The sequence below is a fragment of the Oncorhynchus gorbuscha genome, linkage group LG05, assembly GCF_021184085.1.
Source record: "Oncorhynchus gorbuscha isolate QuinsamMale2020 ecotype Even-year linkage group LG05, OgorEven_v1.0, whole genome shotgun sequence".
Classification (NCBI taxonomy): Eukaryota; Metazoa; Chordata; class Actinopteri; order Salmoniformes; family Salmonidae; genus Oncorhynchus; species Oncorhynchus gorbuscha.
Window position 1 is genome coordinate 20,373,756 of NC_060177.1, and position 23,539 is coordinate 20,397,294.

At 41.5% G+C, this 23,539-nt stretch overlaps 1 protein-coding gene across 1 annotated transcript in view; it reads left to right on the forward strand.

The window, feature by feature from the left end:
- The first annotated feature begins 4,741 nt into the window (after positions 1-4,741).
- Positions 4,742-23,539, forward strand: part of LOC124035425 (mucin-2-like) — a 30,729-nt gene continuing 11,931 nt past the window's right edge. The window contains exons 1-30 of the mRNA XM_046348872.1: positions 4,742-4,793; positions 5,101-5,163; positions 6,188-6,449; positions 6,731-6,845; positions 7,108-7,198; positions 7,296-7,402; positions 8,639-8,855; positions 8,951-9,076; positions 9,476-9,593; positions 9,692-9,830; positions 10,367-10,477; positions 10,618-10,687; positions 10,921-11,058; positions 11,162-11,326; positions 11,436-11,530; positions 11,759-11,885; positions 11,994-12,249; positions 12,423-12,475; positions 12,757-12,857; positions 13,658-13,809; positions 13,886-14,024; positions 14,334-14,444; positions 14,854-15,033; positions 15,175-15,414; positions 15,495-15,651; positions 15,768-15,896; positions 16,594-16,744; positions 16,861-16,904; positions 16,992-17,222; positions 17,418-21,938. Of these exons, the coding sequence (XP_046204828.1) occupies positions 4,757-4,793; positions 5,101-5,163; positions 6,188-6,449; positions 6,731-6,845; positions 7,108-7,198; positions 7,296-7,402; positions 8,639-8,855; positions 8,951-9,076; positions 9,476-9,593; positions 9,692-9,830; positions 10,367-10,477; positions 10,618-10,687; positions 10,921-11,058; positions 11,162-11,326; positions 11,436-11,530; positions 11,759-11,885; positions 11,994-12,249; positions 12,423-12,475; positions 12,757-12,857; positions 13,658-13,809; positions 13,886-14,024; positions 14,334-14,444; positions 14,854-15,033; positions 15,175-15,414; positions 15,495-15,651; positions 15,768-15,896; positions 16,594-16,744; positions 16,861-16,904; positions 16,992-17,222; positions 17,418-21,938 (8,446 nt within the window). The 5' untranslated portion in view covers positions 4,742-4,756. The remainder of the gene's footprint in view (positions 4,794-5,100; positions 5,164-6,187; positions 6,450-6,730; positions 6,846-7,107; positions 7,199-7,295; positions 7,403-8,638; positions 8,856-8,950; positions 9,077-9,475; positions 9,594-9,691; positions 9,831-10,366; positions 10,478-10,617; positions 10,688-10,920; positions 11,059-11,161; positions 11,327-11,435; positions 11,531-11,758; positions 11,886-11,993; positions 12,250-12,422; positions 12,476-12,756; positions 12,858-13,657; positions 13,810-13,885; positions 14,025-14,333; positions 14,445-14,853; positions 15,034-15,174; positions 15,415-15,494; positions 15,652-15,767; positions 15,897-16,593; positions 16,745-16,860; positions 16,905-16,991; positions 17,223-17,417; positions 21,939-23,539) is intronic.

Sequence of the window (23,539 nt, forward strand, 5' to 3'; positions counted from 1 at the left end):
CGTTATTTTATTATGTTTTTCTGAATTTGTTGGAAATTTTTGTTGGAAGGCAGCAGCGAGAAATTGTTGTGTTTTCGCAAACGAGTGAACTCTCCTAGCTCCAGCTCCACCTGCAAGGGATATGGCCGGGTGATTGTGACGTAAATGACACATTATGTAAGAAGTGTTTCCACTCGAGTAGAGGGCAGTGTCAAAGCAATGCTTGCAGACTGTACTTTGTTTGTTTACAGTCTTTTTACCCTCCTCATCGTATTGAACGCTGAATCCAAAATGTTCCCACACAGCAGACTTGAAAGATGGCGGTGCCTCTTAAAAGTTGCTTCTCTCTGTCTTGCTAGCACTCGCCATTGTCACGTTGGAGCTGAGAGAATATTTGTTTTTAGTTTCCCATATCTTCATGGGGCCCCTTTAGGGAGGTTTCCTACTGAGATATCATTGCACGTTGTCCATTGGTTGTTTAATGGGGAAGGGGTTGTGGTTACTGCGGTTGCCACATTTTGAGACATTGCTGTGGAGTATTCTTCTTGTGGCGTTAAAAATGAATACTGGTATAATGTACAAACTGATTTATTTGGTAACACTTTACTTTAAAGTAGGCTACACATACAGTATAAATCAATTATTTGTAGTTTACAAGTGTGTATATAAGTAGCTAAAATGCCTTTATTGTGTCCTATTAGCGATATATTAGGCTCTAGTTAAGTGTTTTCTAATTCAAGTATTATAAGTCATGTGTTAGCCATAATAAAGGCAATATTATTTAATAAAGAGAAAGTTACACAAGAAACATACTTTTTGTAGACATTGTCCCATTCCTCTATTCCCTCATCAACTCATCCCACCCGTCTGACTTCAAAATGGCCCGAGTTGCTTTTCCCCTCAAGAAACCAACACTCATCTAACGTCAAAAACTATATACCTGTATCCCTACTTTCTTTTCTTTCCAAAACACATGAGTGTGCCGTCTCTGATCAACTTTCTCGTTATTTCTTTCCGAACGACCTTCTTGACCCTAACCAGTAAGCCGTCAAGACGGGTCACTCAACCGTGAATGCTCTTCTCTGTTTCACGGAGGCTCTCCGCACTTCCAAAGCTGACTCTCTCTCCTCTGTTCTCATCCTCCTAGGTCTATCTGCTGCCTTCAACATCGTGAACCATCAGATCCTCCTCTCCACCCTCTCAGGGCTGTGGGTGTCAGGATCTGCACACTCTTGGATTGGTTCCTACCTGGCAGGCCGCTCCTACCAGGTGACATTGAGAGGATCTGTGTCTGCATCACATACTCTCACTACTGGTATCCCCCATGGCTCGGTTCTAGGCCCTCTCCTCTTCTCTCTATACGCCAAGTCGGCTCCGTAATATCCTCACATGGTCTCTCCTATCATTGCTATGCTATGACACTCAACTACTTTTCTCCTTCTCCCTTCTGATACCCAGGTGGGGGCACGCATCTGTGCGTGCCTGGCAAATATCTCAACGTGGATATCAGCCCACAACCTCAAACTCAACTCAACAAGACGGAACTGCTCTTCCTCCAGGGGAAGGCCTGCCTGCTCAAATACTTCTCCATTACGGTTGACAACTCCGAAGTGTCGCCCTCTCAGAGTGCAAAGAACCTTGGCGTGACCCTGGACAACATCCTGTCATTCTCTGCAAACATCAAAGCAATGACCCGCTCCTGCATGCTCTACAACATCTGTAGAGTATGACCCAAGTTCTCTCCTGTTACCCCGCTCCTCCGCACACTCCACTGGCTTCCAGTCAAAGCTTGCATCCACTACAAGACCATGGTGCTTACCTACGGAACAGCAATAGGAACTGCCCCTCCCTAACTTCAGGCTATGTTCAAACCCTACACCCCAACCCAAGCACTCCGTTCTGCCACCGCAGGTCTCTTGGCCCTCCCATCCCTACGGGAGGGCAGCTCCTGCTCTGCTCAGGCCAGTCCAAGCTCTTCTCCTCCCCACTGAAAGCTACGTTATTAAGGAAAATTTTACTTTCTATGCCTGTGATATGTGGTTGTCTGTAATGGATTTCCTCCTCCTCTTCCGAAGAGGAGAGGCGAAAAGGATCAGAGGACCAATATGCGGTGTGGTAAGTGTCCATGGTTCTTTTAATACGTAAATGTACACATGAACAACTGAATACAAAAACAAGAAACGTGAAAACCCCAAACAGTCCTATCTGGTGCAAACACAGAGATAGGAACAATCACCCACAAACACAGTGAAACCCAGGCAACCTAAGTATGATTCTCAATCAGAGACAACTAATGACACTTGCCTCTGATTGAGAACCATACTAGGCCGAAACATAGAAATACCCAAATCATAGAAAAACAAACATAGACTGCCCACCCCAACTCACACCCTGACCATACTAAATAATGACAAAACAAAGGAAATAAAGGTCAGAACGTGACATTGTCCCACTGAGCTATCTTAAGATGAATGCAGTAACTGTAAGTCAATCTGGATAAGAGCGTCTGCTAAATGACAAAAATGTAAAAAATATGCAAATGTATTAGCTGTCTCAATGTGGAAATAATAATGACATAGTGTGCTACTTGCAGAAATATTGTCCAGAAATTACCTCATTGGGCAGATCAAATACATATGAAGAGCATCACTATCCAAATTTACATGGAGATCACTGTACACTAGCAGCAAATGCTAATACATAGAGGTCATTCTAATTTAAAGATACTATCAAAGTTTGTTTGCTAATTGTTATTAGATTCTTATGTAGATGCTTTTGAGTACCTAAAAATAACTTGTTACCATTTACTTTCAAGGATACGACTGTATGTTTAAATTGGTATCAATATCCTTAATAATCTTGGCAAAGGTCTAGTTGGGGATACAGTTTATGTAGAATCTTTCTAACCCTTGTGTGAAATTCATGAATAGCTCAGTGACAATTGCATTTTCAAATCATCAATCACATGATGCTTTGCAACAAGAACACATTTTTCAACAATACCTTCCGTTCAATCACAGTTTTAATGGCTGCACTTTTAATCCTAAAGGGAGTTTTCATGGCAAAACACTCATTTTGAACCTCAGTTCTGGGTCGTTCCATTTGATTTCATTCACTTTTTGTCCACACCCCTTTTGATTTGAACAAAACCTTCCATAAATATTTGCCCATGGTAGAAGTGGTACGTAGAATTGCTCAAAGTTTACCTATTTTGCATACCCCATCTTACAATGAGATATCCATGTCTTCAGCACTGGAAAGGGTAAATGGTTGAGTATGTCATCATTTAAAACCTTGCAGACAGTGTTGTAAGACTATTTCAACTTAAATAGGAATGGCTGTTCTATTATCTATATTTCTATGATTTCAATTAGGCTTGTATGGAAGATTGACAAAACAATTTAAAACAACTGATGTTCCCATTCAAGTCAACATTCTCTGATGTGGAGACCTCCAACCATCTTTGTGCTACCATTTGAAAGTAGAAATGTTGATTTTATCTGTCAAAACATGACACTGTTGTCAGTCACAACATAAACACCTCAGATGTTCTAAAATACACTCTTAAGCTACAACATATGCGAAGATTGGAGTACATGCATTTTTAGATAATTGATGTTAGAGGTAAAAAAAAATATTAAAATATTTTTTTCAATTATTATAATAAAATAGTTTGACTACCCTGTTTGCAAGCTTTTCAATAATATCAAATTAAACTGTTGATCTTTTCCAGTGACGAAGACATGGATGTCTTAGGGTAGGTTGGGGTATGAAAAAGGGGTCAATTTTGAGCACCTCTATCTCCTAAATGTTTGGCATTCAGGTCCAAAGGGTTACTTTCTGACTACTTCTACGATGGGCAAAAATGTATAGAAAGTTTTGGTCAAGTTAAAAGAGGTGCAGTCAAAACGTTGTTGAAATCAAATGGAACGACCCTTATACAAGAATATTGATATAAGGACATGAGGTGGTGGAGCTACATTCCACAGCACCACATTATCACATTGTGCATTACAACAATACTAATGGCATTTTGAAAACATTTCGTGTTTATAAAACAATTAATTAGTAATGTAACCAAGGGTTTTCTTTCATATTAAGTCATGAGCAGTATTGCCATTGTGTGTAAAAACTCTTTGTGATAAGAGAAACAATAAGAAATCGTAGCCTCAGTGTAAGGACAATAGATTGAGTCAGTAATCACTCTTATCAGAGGAACACACCTGCAGCGTGTTATGTTGGTCTGTTGAATGAGTCATCAAAAGATAAACAAAACATATTAACACAAACACTTTTTGACCTGTTTTGGTGTTTATTCAGTCCATATATATATATATACACATGTATAAATACAATCAATCTAATGGATAACTAATGCAACAATAATGGTTATGGACAGTGTCTCCTGAATGATGGGTCAGGGATATATCCTCCTGGGTTGTGGTTCAACTGAAGACTAGGTTGACACATGCGTTTATTTGGTTGGTCACGATAAATATTGGAACTTGGTCACAAGATAAACAAATCTAGGAACCACTTGTTGATGACACCTCTTTCTGTGCAATGAGCAAATGGGGTTTAAACCTCTTATACTGAATTGAGAGGGCCATGAACTCCTTTGGATGGAGCCACACCTTCACGTCTATTAGAACTTAAGACCCTCCTTTCACTCAAGTGGTATAAAACTAAGCTAAATACCTTTCTCATACCACCCGTGTTCACTACCCAGAGGATGACCATGGGGACAACACAGACACCCACATGGGTGTTAATATGGATGGCTCTGGCGATTGGTTTAACTGCCTCTCAAAGTGGTAGGTAGAATCCATGATTTTGTTTTACACGAAACCTTGTACTAGTGTTGACAGGGCTAAACTGTATGTTACTGTATGTCATAGCGCTCTCATAATAGCTCCAATGTTTATCTCATTGGACAGCCTAACAATGAGGGAATATGCTCAGTCCTGCCTTTATGTGCCTTTTAAGCATGGGTTATGATTGATGAACAGGTAAATGTAGGATTGGCAAGATAACTACATAACAGAGCCTGAAATATACAGGATTCCATAATGATTTACAGTAAAACTTCATGTAACGTAATAACATACACTTTGATTTCAGAGGATACGTCAAAGGCCACAGTTAACATCATCCCCTCAATGTCAAGGATACCTGAGATTGCAGGTAAGCTTCATAATACATGTGCTATACAGATGCATGAGCCCTGAGGATGATGACAATTATTAACACTGCAGCTTTACATATCTACAATGGTGAAAGGACAATAACCATGATGGAGACAGTCATAACAAGTAGTGCAACAGGTTTTGTGGATTAGCTGCTGTTTAAAAGCAAGAAGTAGGCTAGCTCATTCATTTATGTTTGAAGTTCATAAACATAATAGACATTGGATGTACTTTGAAAAGTCTTGGTATTTTAGTTGATTAAATATTGAATTTGGCGTTTACTACTATAGCCCATAGAAACGCATTGAATAACACATTTATAAATGCCATAAATCTCTGGAGACATAAGAAATCCCAGGAAACATTTGTGTTTTTTTACGCATATTTAACCCCTTTTATTTTGTTGGCACAAAACTACCTCCATACTTCCATTAAGTTGTATGGGTTAACTTCAGACGAGTCCCGTGACACTTGTGGGGGTCGTACACCAAACGGTTCAAACGCAAAAGACAGAAGTTGGCACATCGGAGGTACCGACATAAGACGAGTTCCATGACACCAAAGAGTGGTCATATTAGCTAATAGGCAAAATCGTTAGGACGCTAAAGACGTTTTGGTGAGAATACCGATTTTCAGGATGTCCCCTGGTGTGACAAACAGCTCTGTGCCTCTGCTACTTTCAACCGCAGATACGGAAAGTTGACATATGTGGATGCGGTAGATTGAGACTCAGACCCATGCAAAACAGATATCCTTAGCTTAAACTGACAGATTTTTATGAGGATTTTTTATTATGTTAATTAGATTGACACACTGGTGCGTCAGTAGACTCTTTTGTGAGTGAGTAAAGCATATCTAGCAGTCAACCAATGGACTCCTAGTTAAAAGCAAGGTTTTACGAGGGGCAAAAATCGGAAATAATATCTGCTCCCTGTTACCTATTCATTTCTTTCTAAATATCTAAAGATAAAACCTGCTGAGTTGTATGCTATCATAGCTGAATTGGTTTTCCTTTTTCCCAGGAGTGAGTCCTATACATAATGGCCAAGTCTGCAGTACGTGGGGTAACTACCACTTCAAGACCTTTGACGGAGACATCTTTCAGCTCCCCTCCACCTGCAACTATGTTGTGACCTCACTGTGCCATAGCAGTTATGAGGATTTCAACATCCAGATGAGGAGGCAGGTGGTGGACAACCAGCCCACCATTAGCAAGATCACCATGAAGCTGGATGGCACAGTGGTGGAGCTTTCCAAGGGTTCCATTGTTGTTAATGGGAATAAGTAAGTTCCTCAAGAATTTCTCATGGAACTGTATTTTTTAATCAGTGCTCAAGTAGTTGGATGTCATTTTGTTGTCCCAGTCGCGTTGACTTAACAGATTAGACTCAACCTTATACTGTGTAATTATGCTCAAGCACATATTTACAGTGAAAGAGATGAGAATGTTGTTTTTAAAGTACCAATGAAAATGTCTCAAAATGAAGTCAATTGAGCTAATGTAAAATTGGTTGGTCTGACTAAGTTCTAGTTGAATCTAATGCTTTGTCTTCCTCTTCCTCCAGTGCCACCTTACCATTCAGCCAGTCTGGTATTCTCATTGAAGAGACTCCCTCCTACATCAAGATCAAAGCAAAACTGGGATTGGTAGCCATATGGAACCAGGATGATTCCTTCTTGGTAGTACAACAATTATGCATTTATGAATATTTCTAGGTGGAGTTAGGTTTTGCGGTGTGGTCAATGTCTACATTTGTGCTGTGGTGGGCACTGTGTTAACAACAGTTAAGGTAGTCCTAATCGATAGTTATTTTATTAAGGAATAGGTTGTCACTCCTGTTAAATCTTTGTTTTGTTACAGTCATTTCCCGTTTTTGTCGAGTGTTATGCGGTTATGGAGGTAAAATGTCACCCTGAAATGTCTAATGGTTTTCTATTTCAGGTGGAGATGGACATCAAATTCAGAAATAAGACCTGTGGTCTATGTGGAGATTTTAATGCAATTCAGCAATTTGATGAGTTCTATAGCCATGGTACATTTTCACTGACAATATCAACACATCAAAAATGGCATATTATTTGGAATACAGTTGACATTTAACAATAATTGGATTTATTTTTATGCCAAAGGTATGAAATTGTCCCCTGTCGACTTCGGAAACTTCTGGAAATTGGATGGTCCCACTGAAAGCTGTACTGAAAACACACTGCCTTCAAATCAGAAATGCCCCAATCTGGTAGGTTACACTTTATTGCTTATGATAAGAATAGGGATATTGGCTAGGCTGCTGTGTACTTAACAACATGTGGGGCCTGAAATGACTGACTCCCTTGATAAAGATTTGCAAAAATGACTGTATACTGCTACAGTATATTGTGTGCTCCATTTCTTTGAAAATTATATTATTTTATACTAATACAATTGCTCTGAGAAAGAGATTTGTTTATACGTCATATTTTCTTTCTCTCCAGTCAGGGGTCAAAATAATTGACACCCCTGTTTTCAATACCTTTCAATACCACACCTTGCAAATAATGGCACTGAGCCATTTTCTAAAATGTTTTATGAGTTGAAGAACACATTCTGAGGGATTTTAGACCATTCCTCCATACAGAATCCTTCAAAATCCTTGATATCCTTTGTATGTGCTTATGGACGGCCCTCTTCAATTCAAACCAGAGATTTTCAATGGGTGTCAAGTTCGGGGACAGAGTTGATTTTGAAGACAAATATATATTTATTTGGGGATTTTGATGTGTGCATGGGGTTATTGTATTGCTGGAAGATCCACTGAAGGCCAAGTGGCAGTGGCAACAAGGTTTTGGCAAAAATGTCCAGGTACTGGGTAAAGTTCATGATTGATCTTTACAAGAGCCCCAGGACCAGTGGAAGCAAAATAGCCCCTTTTTGCAATGGCCATCTCAGTCTCTCTTTGAAGCCCATTGGAAATCTGGGTTTGAATTAAAGAGGGCAGTCCATAAGAACAGACAAAGGGACATCAAAGATCCTAAACAGTGAAGGCTGCTGAGGGAAAGACGGCTTGTAATAATGTCGGGAACGGAGTAAAGGGAATACCATTCCACTAATTCCGCTCCAGCCATTACCACGAGCCCGTCCTCCCCAATTAAGTTGCCACCAACCTCCTGTGGTCCTAATTTGTTCTCCAACTCCTAAAACATTTTGGAAAAACGATTATTGCAGTTATCCTCACAAGATGAAGTACTGAAAAAGACAGTGAAATAGGGATGTCAATCATTTTGACCCCTACCTTTCTGAGATTATTTTTATTTACTTTTTAAACAAAATCTATTTCTAGAAGCAATCGTATAAATATAAAATAATATATTTGACCAAATCTGTTTTGCATTTATTTTATACAGTAATTTCTGCTCTTCTTTATCAAGGGTGTCAATCATTTCAGACTCCACTGTATATGTCCTAATTATAACATCTCTCTGTTTTTGTTTGATAGAAACCAGTTTGTGAGCAGTTGCTCTCCGGTCCTGCCTTCAGCAGCTGTAAGGACTTGTTGGCCATCGACTCATTTGTTGAGGCCTGTGTATCTGACCTGTGCCACTGTGATAACAGCACCAACTCCTTCTGCCTGTGCAACACCATCTCAGAGTACTCCCGTCAGTGTGTTCACGCAGGGGGGAAGCCCAAACAATGGAGGACTGAACAGTTCTGCTGTAAGCATGCCCTTACTCCCCGTATCAACATTCAAATCGCACATTGGTTGGTTGCAACAGAGTACTCATATTTTGACATAACCTTGTCTTTGCAGATAAGACATGCCCCTTCAACATGGAGTACCAGGAGTGTGGAAATCCCTGTGTTGACACCTGCTCCAACCCTGAGAGAGGCCAGCTGTGTGAGGACCACTGCTCAGATGGCTGCTTTTGTCCTCCAGGTAGGCAGACATATTTAAACGTTCTCTGCACATCCTCTTCTTCAAAGAGATGTAATAAAAATCCATTGGAATGGAGCAGACTGTATACTGATAGAATGCAAAGCAATTGATTCCATATTGTGGACTGGACTCTGTTGCGTTACAAAGGCAATTACGAGTTTGGTGTTTTGTAATGGCCTGGTATACTATCTGATTAATGTGGTATTTAGTTCCTGACACAAGGACAAGCCAGTTGATCAGAATATGTCATGGAGATTCAGAAATTGTCTGTCGAGACAGAAAAATACTGTGAATTTAGATTTTGGAGTAAAACAAAAGACATCGTTACTAGGTGTTGCCTATGTAGGGCAGTAGGTTGGGATGGAGACATAATAAACACATGTATGCTCTCACCCAAAGGAACTGTTTTTGATGACGTCAACAAGAACGGTTGTATCGCCTTGAGTCAATGCTCCTGCCGCCACAATGGAAAAACCTACGCACCCGGAGAGTCTTATTCAAGCACTTGTAAAGATTGGTAAGAAAACCAGGCTAAGAATTCTGACTTGAGTCTAAAAGGTATTCCAGGGGTGACCATTTGTAAGTTCCATTGAATAATTTATATTTCGCCCTTAGTTCTTGTGCTGGTGGTCAGTGGAAGTGTGTGGACAAGGACTGTCCTGGCACCTGTGCTGTGGAGGGCGGATCCCACATCAACACCTACGATGGAAAAACCTACACCTTCCATGGGGACTGCTCTTATGTTCTGACCAAGGTACAGTACAGTTTCCTCACCAAAGCTCTGTGTGCATGAATCTCATTCACATTAAATACATTTTGAAACTTGCTACCTTCTTTGTAGTTATTATGTCTGTATTACAGCTTTGCCTCCATCTTCTTTACTTTTCTTCTGATATATCCAGTTTTTATGATGAAAATTGTAATATAGAAAAGGGCTTTCCAACCATGTTCCCGGAGTGCTACCCCCCTGTAGGTTTTCACTCCAACCCTAATTTAGCACACCTCATTCTAATATTAAGCTGGTTGATGAGCTGATTCAGGTTAGTTACAACTGCGGAATGAGATAAAACCCACAGGAGAGTAGCTCTCCAGGAACAGAGTTGCGGAGCCCTCATATAGAACAGTACTAATCATCTTGCGTTGATACATTTATCTATGGAGAAATGTGGGTTGTTCATGTTTAGTCTGTCTCTTGTTTTACACTGAGATATTCCTTTTTCAAAATAATTCAAAGGATATTTCCTTTCATTAAGGGAAATATTTGTAACAACTTATTTATGTTTTTTTCAGGACTGTGATGGGATGCAATTCACTGTACTGGGTGATCTGGTGCAGTGTGGGCTTTCTGACAGTGAGACTTGTCTAAAGGCTGTTACCCTGTCCCTCTCAGAAGGAGCCACTGTAAGTATTCTTTGACTGACATGCTATCAGCCTTTGACTGCAGTAAATGGTTTTTCCCTAGTGTTGTTAGGTTTTAGACTTTAATGTATAATTTGAATATCATGAATAAGCATATGGTTAAACAATGCCCCTCTATGCAGGTGATCAACATACAACCCAATGGAAAAGCCTTTGTAAATGGAATCTATTCTCAGCTGCCCCTTTCTGCTGGTAAGTTACAGTTGCACATTAAACATACAGTACAACCAATGTAGTCATGACTAGGCATACATGAAACTTGTGTCCTGCAGTTAAAGCACATCATTGTATGGGGAATACATAATGATACATGGGAATGTTGTGATGGTGATGCAGCTTTATCATTCAACACTGACACATATATATTACTTAACATTAAATTCTGAATCTTACTCATTCCTTCCTCTTCCCTTTGTTCCTTATAGCTGGAGTAACTATTTTCAGAGCCTCCTCATTTTTCGTCATTGTCCAGACCACCTTTGGCCTCCAGTTGGAAATCCAACTCTCACCAATCATGCAGGTCTATATTGCTGCAAGCACCGTTTGGCAGCAGAGAACTTGCGGTATGTCTCATCATCCGTTGACCAACCACCACAGTCCACTGAGGTGTTCATGTTCTGGGAATGATTTATATTCCCTGTATATAAATACATGCTCACCCTACAGGTCTTTGTGGAAACTTCAACAACAACCAAGGAGATGATTTCAAGGTCCTGAGCGGAGTGACTGAGGGCACAGCCATTGGTTTTGCAAACACCTGGAAAACACGAGCCAGCTGCCCAGACATCAAGAGTAGCTTTGAAAGCCCCTGCAGTTTAAGTCTTGACAATGGTATCTGCATGGTTTATCACCTTTCCATGTCTGTTTTAATTGTTATGGAGAACGATGCAAGTGTTTCTTAAAGTTGGCCTAACTGTGGTTTATTTTTTCACTTTTTCAGAGAAATATGCCCAGCACTGGTGCTCTCAGCTGGCTGATCCTAAAGGGTTGTTTGCTAAATGCCACACAGCAATAAGCCCAGACATGTACAAAGAAGTGAGACCATTTCACCATACTATTCATTTCACACAATTTCCTGAGCATAACTAATTCACAAATGTATGTAACGTGATGCCAGCTGTTATGGGGAATTTGAGAATTACGTTGCTTGCTGTTAGGTATTGTGTATCTGCACAGAATTTGTGCATATTATGCACACACAATTAATAAAAACTATTGTACAGTATAATATGGATGCTGGTCTGACTGTGGTTTTCTATTCAGAACTGCATGTATGACAGCTGTAACTGTGAGAAGAGCGAGGACTGCATGTGTGCTGCCGTCTCCTCTTATGTCCACGCTTGTGCTGCCGAGGGTATCCAGCTCACTGGCTGGAGAGACACTATCTGCAGTGAGTGACAATCACACCATAATACCTAAGAAGATGTGTCAATTGTGGGAGAATAAGATACAAATATTATAAATATTTACATCAAACACTAATTGTTGCCATCCCCAGACAAATACTCCACCTCGTGCCCTAGCACCATGGTCTACAGCTACAGCATAAAAAGCAGTGATCGCTCCTGCCGCTGCTACAGCGACTCTGACTTTACCTGTTCAATCACCTTCGAGCCTGTGGATGGGTGTGTCTGTTCTGAGGGAACCTACCTGGATGATGAGGGCAAGTGTGTTCCACCAGCCAGCTGCCCTTGTTATTACAAGGGCTCAGTGGTGTCCCCTGGAGAGGTCATCAGCAAGGATGGAACCATGTGGTATGGGCCGAGTTATTTACCTACCTATACTCAAGCTGTATATCAATGTAATTCACTACACATTTTATTTCAAAGGCATATTTTTGAGACTTTATGAACCAAGAGCCTTGGGCCTTGATTTCCCATAGTGAGCATAGCAACATTCAAGTACCATTAACAACATTTTATTTCAGCACCTGCAAGGAGGGAAAACTCCGTTGCATTGGAGATTCACCCGATCAGCCATGTAAGTTCATATATATTAATTGTCAAAACAACTCACAATTTTGAGCTATTGTACTGTGCCAGGCAACACTGAATTTGAAATAAGTCCATTCTTTTAATGGCAATCTTCCAAATCCTATATACATTTATGGTGTGTGATAATAGTATGCTATTGGCAATATAATCAGGCTATGTGCATGTTGAATTATCATCTCTCCATCCTAGTACACACTTTACAGAGCATATTGATTTGGTGAAAGACACAACAGAGTCATGACACATGAATTCCCTTTATTTTCACAGCATGTGTTGCACCAATGGTTTTCTTCAACTGCTCCAATGCAAGCCCAGGAGTGAGAGGGTTAGAGTGTCAGAAGAGCTGCAACATTCTGGATATGGCCTGTGTAAGTCCCCTATTCACCTCGTCTCCAGGCCATTCTGCACAGCGGATATAAGCTTGTGTACAAAACATTAAAAACACCTTCCTAATATTGATATTAATACGCAATCCGTCTCAATTGTCTCAAGGATTGAAAAATCTTCTTTAACTTTCTCCTTTTCTTCATCTACACTGATTGAAGTGGATTTAGCAAGTGACATCAGTAAGGGATCAATGCTTTCTGGATTCCCCTGGTCAGTCTATGTCATGGAAAGAGGAGGTGTTCTTAATGTTTTCTACACTCAGTGTATAGTCATATAATGCCCATAGGATTGTGAATAGAAATTGAGTGTAAAATATAAACTTTCATTTAAAAAAAAATATATATTTTTATATTAACATACAGTTAACCACATATCCAAGCTATTGCGCACAGAACATATAAGCTTGGTACATCAACGATTTAATTTTGTCCTTAGTGGGAGTAACCATATACTTCCATGGGAGTATCTTTACTGAGTAAAGTATTTGTTATCATTTAATTTGAGCGAACCATACGACTGCTAGGTGTAGCTCTGTGCTTGTGGTGTGCTAACGTATGGGGGAGGGTTAGGAGGAAGGTGTTGTGGGAGATGATTGGTTGGTAGATTAAGCTGAATAAGCCAATGCCTATGCCCTGGGAGTTTCTCCTGGTCTGTCTGTATTGGCTAATGGCTAATGAAGGCCAAGTTTGACCTTCTGGTCCACCAGACTCCACGCATTTGAGCGGAAGTTAACACAATTTTTACACAGCAGATTTTCAAATCAATCATTTTCACTTTACAGATCAGCACAGAGTGCATATCAGGCTGTATGTGTCCCTCTGGACTGGTATCCGATGGAAAAGGAGGCTGCATCAAGCCAGACCTTTGTCCTTGTTCTCACAATGGAGCTACTTACCAACCAGGAGACAGAATCAAGGTCGACTGCAATACCTGGTAAGGTTATCTTGCCTCAATTGGGGTTTTAAACCAATTAAGACTTCAGTCTGATATCTGTTTTTGCCACTTTCAGCACTTGTAAAGACAGAAAATGGCAGTGCACAACTAACCTGTGCCTTGGAACCTGTGCCATTTATGGAGATGGACACTACATTACTTTTGATGGGAAACGATTCACTTTCGAAGGAGACTGTGAATACACACTTACAAAGGTATGCTTGCAGGGTTTCTTGCTAGTCTAAGTGATCATCACCAATATTACATGCTGAACAATAAGGGTTTGTGTTAATTGTTTTAAGGTATATACTGTAGGTGTTTCTGGGGAGTCTGAATAGCAATATTTGAAACTGTTTGGCCATGATCTGCTGTTGCTTTGTAGATGTTGCTGTAGCATTCCCAACAAGCGGAACCTTTTCACTATTTCAGTGATTGACTTACAACATGTATTGTTGGAGATAATGCTCCATCCACCAAAATACTATGTTGGCTGTTGTTAAATTTATGACTGAAACCTTAAACAGGACTACTGTGGTAGCAACAATGCCAACGGCAGCTTCAGGGTCATCACTGAGAACATCCCTTGTGGAACGACAGGCACCACCTGCTCCAAGGCCATTAAGCTCTTCCTGGGGGTAACTAGATTCCTGCTTTCTTTCTGGCACATACCATTACTGAAGCCAAGACTACTAATATTCGGTCATACACACACACACACACACACACACACACACACACACACACACACACACACACACACACACACACACACACACACACACACACACACACACACACACACACACACACACACACACACACACACACACACACACACACACACACACACACACACACACACACACACACACACACACACATACATACATACATACATACATACTATAAAACACATGAATCAAAGCTTCATTAGGCTTGGCAAAAAAATGAACATTATGGCATACATTATAACATGATGAGTAATTACATAAATTAATATCTTAACTGCATACTCAAACTATAAAAAAAAAAATTCTCTTTCAGAACAATGAACTAATTCTGACAGAAGGGAACTACCAAGTCGTTGAGAGAAATACAGGGGAGGCGGTTCCTTACCAGATTCGCACAATGGGCATCTACCTTGTGATTGAAGCCAATAATGGGTTGATTCTCATGTGGGACAGGAAAACAAGCATGTTCATCAAACTGAACCCACAGTTCAAGGTACATTTCAACTTTGATTGGATGACACATTAGATATTAAAATATGGGTGTAGTCAGTTGATGTTCCATCAACTGATATTCACAAGTCTGTTATGACTCCTTTTTATCACTCAACTGAATCTTTTGCTATGTCCTCTTCAGGGACATGTCTGTGGTCTCTGTGGAAACTATGATGGCAATGCAAACAATGACTTCACTACCAGGAGCCAGGCAGTAGTTGTCAACCCTCTAGACTTTGGAAACAGCTGGAAAGTCTCTGCAAGCTGCCCCGATGCAAAGAACAAAAGGAGCCCCTGTACTGCCAACCCTTACAGGCAGTCTTGGTCACAGAAGCAGTGCAGCATCATACAGAGCAAAGTTTTCACAGACTGCCATTCTAAAGTAGGTTTAGACTTTAGTCGTTCACTGAATGTTTTGGAATTTGATGTGATCATGTCAAATAAGATCTGTTTTCCAATTAGGTGGACCCCTCTCCTTTCTACGATGCTTGTGTGACAGACTCGTGTGCTTGCGACAGTGGTGGAGACTGTGAGTGTTTCTGTACCGCTGTGGCAGCTTATGCAGAGGCCTGTAATGAGGCTGGAGCCTGCATAGCCTGGAGAAGCCCACAAATCTGCCGTGAGTTTCTAAATGTTCCATTCATTAAAGTTGTGACATAAAAACAGGCTTAATCCAGTCAGTTTAAACTGAATTGAGGATAATACTTACAGAGAGCTTTTGTCCACCACATACAGCACTGTTCTGTGATTACTACAACCCCCCTGGAGAATGTGAGTGGCACTATAAGGCATGTGGAGCTCAGTGTATGAAGACCTGCAGGAATCCCTCTGGGAGCTGCTCAACTCAGATACCACCTCTTGAAGGTACAGTAGACATTCATTTAGGATCTATTTTGGGTAGCTACAATTTCCTATAACAGGTACTTAGTATTTATTTAATGTTGAAGCTAGAGTCCTTAATTGAAACGATAACAAAGTCGCCACCCCGCCTCTGTTTAGGTAAAAAGCTGAGGGAAGGCCCAGGAAAATTGTAACCACTCTCAAATCCATAGACAGAGCTATGGATGCAAGGGCTGACAATTCATGACATAAAAAGTATTGTTTTAACCATGTTTTGAGGCTATACAGTGTTTGATTTCATTTGTTTTGTTGACAAACATTGGGGTAAAACAAGTGTATATTTTATATGAACGGAATTGGCAGTGTGAAAGAAATGCAGGCTACATCTTTTACCAAACCATGCTAACTGAAAAGTGATCCAGCAAGTATATGGCTCAGCTTGATAGTAAAGAGTTTGTGTGCCTGGTGTTGGTGGTATAACTGTAGTATAAACTTGATCTCTAGAGAACTTGATCTGTAGTCTATTCATTTATTTTGTCTTTTTGTTGGACTATTCCAGTTTTACAATCATCAAGTATTTAGAAGAATAACTGTCTGAGGTCATTTTTAGATATTCTTACATTTTCACTCCCTTTCTATTCACTGTGTTTCTTCACCATATCCCTCTATCAATAAATAGCTTTTTGATCATTAATATTTGACTATTTTTCTTCTTCTTTAGGTTGCTATCCAAAATGTCCTCCTGCTCAACCCTTCTTTGATGAAGATATAATGAAGTGTGTGGAGAAGGAGCAGTGTGGCTGCTATGGCAGAGATGGAAAACACTACAATAATGGAGAAAAAGTACCGACCACAGAAAACTGCCAGACATGGTATGCCTTTTGTAATACAGATAATCTTGGTCTTGGCTAAAATTGTGAACACTGTAACTGTGTTTGAGTGTCAAGAATGAAACTAAGTAGAATTGTAAATGCTTCTTTTTCCAAAGCTATTGTAATTCTGTGACAGTGGACTGCAAATACGATGTACAAGGTATGAACAGATCCTTCAACCAAAACAACAACACATACGTGATTTCTGCAACATTCCAGTACCCTAACATATATCTTATCCTTTCAGCTTGCACTTGCACCTACAATGGGAACAAATACCCCAATGGGCATATCATCTATCACACCACAAATGGGCACGGCAGTTGTATCACAGCCATCTGTGGGAAGAATGGAACCACTCAGAGGGACATTTACCCATGTTCAACTCCAACTCCAACTTTAACTCCATCTGTTCCTAACTCTACTCCATCCTCTACAGTGACAACAACTGTCTTTACTTTCTCAACACCCACAACTGGTGGGTACTTGAGTCTAAGACTTGAATGACTGTGAATTAGTTGAAATATAAAAACTACAGCAGGTATCTTTTGTGATCAAAATGGCTAAGAACATTGCTAATTATGCCCCATAATTAAATGTTTTTACATAATTTAAAATTTTTGTTTGTTTTAAGTTCAACTAAATAACTGTAATGTAATCCCTGATTCTATAGCGCCAACCACAACTTCAACAGAGACAACAGTGTCTCCAACAACCTTTACTACTACATGTGGCTATCCATGTGTGTGGTCACAGTGGTTTGATACCACATTCCCTACACTTGGTACTCCAGGAGGAGACTCTGAAACCTACAACAACATAAGAGCAGAGGGACACGATATATGTGAGAAGCCAAGCAAGATCCAATGCAGAGCCGAGAAGTACCCAAATGTTAGCATAAGCCAAGTAGGCCAAGTGGTGCAGTGTAATGTAGCAGAAGGGTTGACTTGCAGAAATGAAGACCAGTCAGGAAAATTCCCACTGTGCTTTAACTACCAAGTTCGAGTCCTCTGCTGTGATGAAGATCTTTGTACATCTAAGCCTACAACCATTTCACCAACAACTACAAGACCACCTGTTACAACAACAACTACAAACGCAACCACCTCCACTATATCAACGACCACGTTGAATACAAAACCCCCTAACTGCACAGTTTGTGAGTGGTCACCTTGGTATAATGTGGACTATCCTCAATTTGGTCCTGGGGGTGGTGACAATGAATCAATTAAAAAGATTCTAGAATCTGGAAAACATATTTGTGAAAAACCAGTGGATGTCATGTGCCAAGCAGTGCGATATCCAGGGATCCCATTGTCTGAATTAGGACAGAAGGTAGAATGTAATACAAAGGTTGGATTAATATGCCAGAACAAAGATCAAGGTATTCCTCCAATATGCCTTGACTATGAAATTAAGGTGAAGTGTTGCAAGACTGTGAAATGTCACACTACAACACCAGTCCAAACAACTAAACCTACTGTCACAACAACAACAATGTCAGCATCCACATTACCTACAACAACAAGTAAACCAACAACAATCACTACTCTTCCAACCTCAACTCTACCTCTAACCACAACTACAACTCCTACCACTACTCCAACACCAAATACCGCAATCTTAACATCGACTGCACCACCTACCACATCAACAACAGTTACTCATATCACTACTCCTACACCCACGACAAAGACTTCAACATCGACAGCTCCACCTACAACAAAAACAACAACTCAGACTCCCAGCCCTAGTACAACTCCAACCACTACTCCTTCATCAACCTCAACAGGAGTAACACCTACCCAATGCAGTGGTGAAGAAACATGTGTGTGGTCAGACTGGATCAACCTTGGTCAGCCAACGTCTGGCTCTGAAGGTGGAGAAAATGAATCCATTAAGAACATCATTGCTGCTGGTTATCACATTTGCTCAGCTCCAGAGGCAGTTGAATGTAGAGCAAAACAATTCCCTGGACTTCAGATCTCTCAGCTTGGCCAAGATGTGACTTGCAATCCATCTGTTGGACTGATTTGTCAAAACAATAAGCAAGGTCCTCAGCAAAAGTGCTTCGATTACGAGATTCGAGTGAAATGTTGTCAATGTGGAACCACAACACACATCCCAACCACCGCAACAACAACAGTTCCTCTCGTCACTACTCCTACACCCACTACTACAACCTCAACATCGACAGCTCCACCTACAACAAAAACAACAACTCAGACATCCAGCCCTAGTACAACTCCGACCACTACTCCTACATCGCCCTCAACAGGAGTAACACCTACCCAATGCAGTGGTGAAGAAAAATGTGTGTGGTCAGACTGGATCAACCTTGGTCAGCCAACGTCTGGCTCTGAAGGTGGAGAAAATGAATCCATTAAGAACATCATTGCTGCTGGTTATCACATTTGCTCAGCTCCAGAGGCAGTTGAATGTAGAGCAAAACAATTCCCTGGACTTCAGATCTCTCAGCTTGGCCAAGATGTGACTTGCAATCCATCTGTTGGACTGATTTGTGAAAACAATAAGCAAGGTCCTCAGCAAAAGTGCTTCGATTACGAGATTCGAGTGAAATGTTGTCAATGTGGAACCACAACACACATCCCAACCACTGCAACAACAACAGTTCCTCTCGTCACTACTCCTATACCCACTACTACAACCTCAACATCGACAGCTCCACCTACAACAAAAACAACAACTCAGACATCCAGACCTAGTACAACTCCAACCACTACTTCTACATCACCCTCAACAGGAGTAACACCTACCCAATGCAGTGGTGAAGAAACATGTGTGTGGTCAGACTGGATCAACCTTGGTCAGCCAACGTCTGGCTCTGAAGGTGGAGAAAATGAATCCATTAAGAACATCATTGCTGCTGGTTATCACATTTGCTCAGCTCCAGAGGCAGTTGAATGTAGAGCAAAACAATTCCCTGGACTTCAGATCTCTCAGCTTGGCCAAGATGTGACTTGCAATCCATCTGTTGGACTGATTTGTCAAAACAATAAGCAAGGTCCTCAGCAAAAGTGCTTCGATTACGAGATTCGAGTGAAATGTTGTCAATGTGGAACCACAACACACATCCCAACCACCGCAACAACAACAGTTCCTCTCGTCACTACTCCTACACCCACTACTACAACCTCAACATCGACAGCTCCACCTACAACAAAAACAACAACTCAGACATCCAGCCCTAGTACAACTCCGACCACTACTCCTACATCACCCTCAACAGGAGTAACACCTACCCAATGCAGTGGTGAAGAAAAATGTGTGTGGTCAGACTGGATCAACCTTGGTCAGCCAACGTCTGGCTCTGAAGGTGGAGAAAATGAATCCATTAAGAACATCATTGCTGCTGGTTATCACATTTGCTCAGCTCCAGAGGCAGTTGAATGTAGAGCAAAACAATTCCCTGGACTTCAGATCTCTCAGCTTGGCCAAGATGTGACTTGCAATCCATCTGTTGGACTGATTTGTCAAAACAATAAGCAAGGTCCTCAGCAAAAGTGCTTCGATTACGAGATTCGAGTGAAATGTTGTCAATGTGGAACCACAACACACATCCCAACCACCGCAACAACAACAGTTCCTCTCGTCACTACTCCTACACCCACTACTACAACCTCAACATCGACAGCTCCACCTACAACAAAAACAACAACTCAGACATCCAGCCCTAGTACAACTCCAACCACTACTCCTACATCACCCTCAACAGGAGTAACACCTACCCAATGCAGTGGTGAAGAAACATGTGTGTGGTCAGACTGGATCAACCTTGGTCAGCCAACGTCTGGCTCTGAAGGTGGAGAAAATGAATCCATTAAGAACATCATTGCTGCTGGTTATCACATTTGCTCAGCTCCAGAGGCAGTTGAATGTAGAGCAAAACAATTCCCTGGACTTCAGATCTCTCAGCTTGGCCAAGATGTGACTTGCAATCCATCTGTTGGACTGATTTGTCAAAACAATAAGCAAGGTCCTCAGCAAAAGTGCTTCGATTACGAGATTCGAGTGAAATGTTGTCAATGTGGAACCACAACACACATCCCAACCACCGCAACAACAACAGTTCCTCTCGTCACTACTCCTACACCCACTACTACAACCTCAACATCGACAGCTCCACCTACAACAAAAACAACAACTCAGACTCCCAGCCCTAGTACAACTCCAACCACTACTCCTACATCACCCTCAACAAGAGTAACACCTACCCAATGCAGTGGTGAAGAAACATGTGTGTGGTCAGACTGGATCAACCTTGGTCAGCCAACGTCTGGCTCTGAAGGTGGAGAAAATGAATCCATTAAGACCATCATTGCTGCTGGTTATCACATTTGCTCAGCTCCAGAGGCAGTTGAATGTAGAGCAAAACAATTCCCTGGACTTCAGATCTCTCAGCTTGGCCAAGATGTGACTTGCAATCCATCTGTTGGACTGATTTGTCAAAACAATAAGCAAGGTCCTCAGCAAAAGTGCTTCGATTACGAGATTCGAGTGAAATGTTGTCAATGTGGAACCACAACACACATCCCAACCACCGCAACAACAACAGTTCCTCTCGTCACTACTCCTACACCCACTACTACAACCTCAACATCGACAGCTCCACCTACAACAAAAACAACAACTCAGACATCCAGCCCTAGTACAACTCCAACCACTACTCCTACATCAACTTCAACAGGAGTAACACCTACCCAATGCAGTGGTGAAGAAACATGTGTGTGGTCAGACTGGATCAACCTTGGTCAGCCAACGTCTGGCTCTGAAGGTGGAGAAAATGAATCCATTAAGACCATCATTGCTGCTGGTTATCACATTTGCTCAGCTCCAGAGGCAGTTGAATGTAGAGCAAAACAATTCCCTGGACTTCAGATCTCTCAGCTTGGCCAAGATGTGACTTGCAATCCATCTGTTGGACTGATTTGTCAAAACAATAAGCAAGGTCCTCAGCAAAAGTGCTTCGATTACGAGATTCGAGTGAAATGTTGTCAATGTGGAACCACAACACACATCCCAACCACCGCAACAACAACAGTTCCTCTCGTCACTACTCCTACACCCACTACTACAACCTCAACATCGACAGCTCCACCTACAACAAAAACAACAACTCAGACTCCAGCCCTAGTACAACTCCAACCACTACTCCTACATCACCCTCAACAGAGTAACACCTACCCAATGCAGTGGTGAAGAAACATGTGTGTGGTCAGACTGGATCAACCTTGGTCAGCCAACGTCTGGCTCTGAAGGTGGAGAAAATGAATCCATTAAGACCATCATTGCTGCTGGTTATCACATTTGCTCAGCTCCAGAGGCAGTTGAATGTAGAGCAAAACAATTCCCTGGACTTCAGATCTCTCAGCTTGGCCAAGATGTGACTTGCAATCCATCTGTTGGACTGATTTGTCAAAACAATAAGCAAGGTCCTCAGCAAAAGTGCTTCGATTACGAGATTCGAGTGAAATGTTGTCAATGTGGAACCACAACACACATCCCAACCACCGCAACAACAACAGTTCCTCTCGTCACTACTCCTACACCCACTACTACAACCTCAACATCGACAGCTCCACCTACAACAAAAACAACAACTCAGACATCCAGCCCTAGTACAACTCCAACCACTACTCCTACATCAACTTCAACAGGAGTAACACCTACCCAATGCAGTGGTGAAGAAACATGTGTGTGGTCAGACTGGATCAACCTTGGTCAGCCAACGTCTGGCTCTGAAGGTGGAGAAAATGAATCCATTAAGACCATCATTGCTGCTGGTTATCACATTTGCTCAGCTCCAGAGGCAGTTGAATGTAGAGCAAAACAATTCCCTGGACTTCAGATCTCTCAGCTTGGCCAAGATGTGACTTGCAATCCATCTGTTGGACTGATTTGTCAAAACAATAAGCAAGGTCCTCAGCAAAAGTGCTTCGATTACGAGATTCGAGTGAAATGTTGTCAATGTGGAACCACAACACACATCCCAACCACCGCAACAACAACAGTTCCTCTCGTCACTACTCCTACACCCACTACTACAACCTCAACATCGACAGCTCCACCTACAACAAAAACAACAACTCAGACATCCAGCCCTAGTACAACTCCGACCACTACTCCTACATCACCCTCAACAGGAGTAACACCTACCCAATGCAGTGGTGAAGAAAAATGTATGTGGTCAGACTGGATCAACCTTGGTCAGCCAACGTCTGGCTCTGAAGGTGGAGAAAATGAATCCATTAAGAACATCATTGCTGCTGGTTATCACATTTGCTCAGCTCCAGAGGCAGTTGAATGTAGAGCAAAACAATTCCCTGGACTTCAGATCTCTCAGCTTGGCCAAGATGTGACTTGCAATCCATCTGTTGGACTGATTTGTCAAAACAATAAGCAAGGTCCTCAGCAAAAGTGCTTCGATTACGAGATTCGAGTGAAATGTTGTCAATGTGGAACCACAACACACATCCCAACCACCGCAACAACAACAGTTCCTCTCGTCACTACTCCTACACCCACTACTACAACCTCAACATCGACAGCTCCACCTACAACAAAAACAACAACTCAGACTCCCAGCCCTAGTACAACTCCGACCACTACTCCTACATCACCCTCAACAGGAGTAACACCTACCCAATGCAGTGGTGAAGAAACATGTGTGTGGTCAGACTGGATCAACCTTGGTCAGCCAACGTCTGGCTCTGAAGGTGGAGAAAATGAATCCATTAAGAACATCATTGCTGCTGGTTATCACATTTGCTCAGC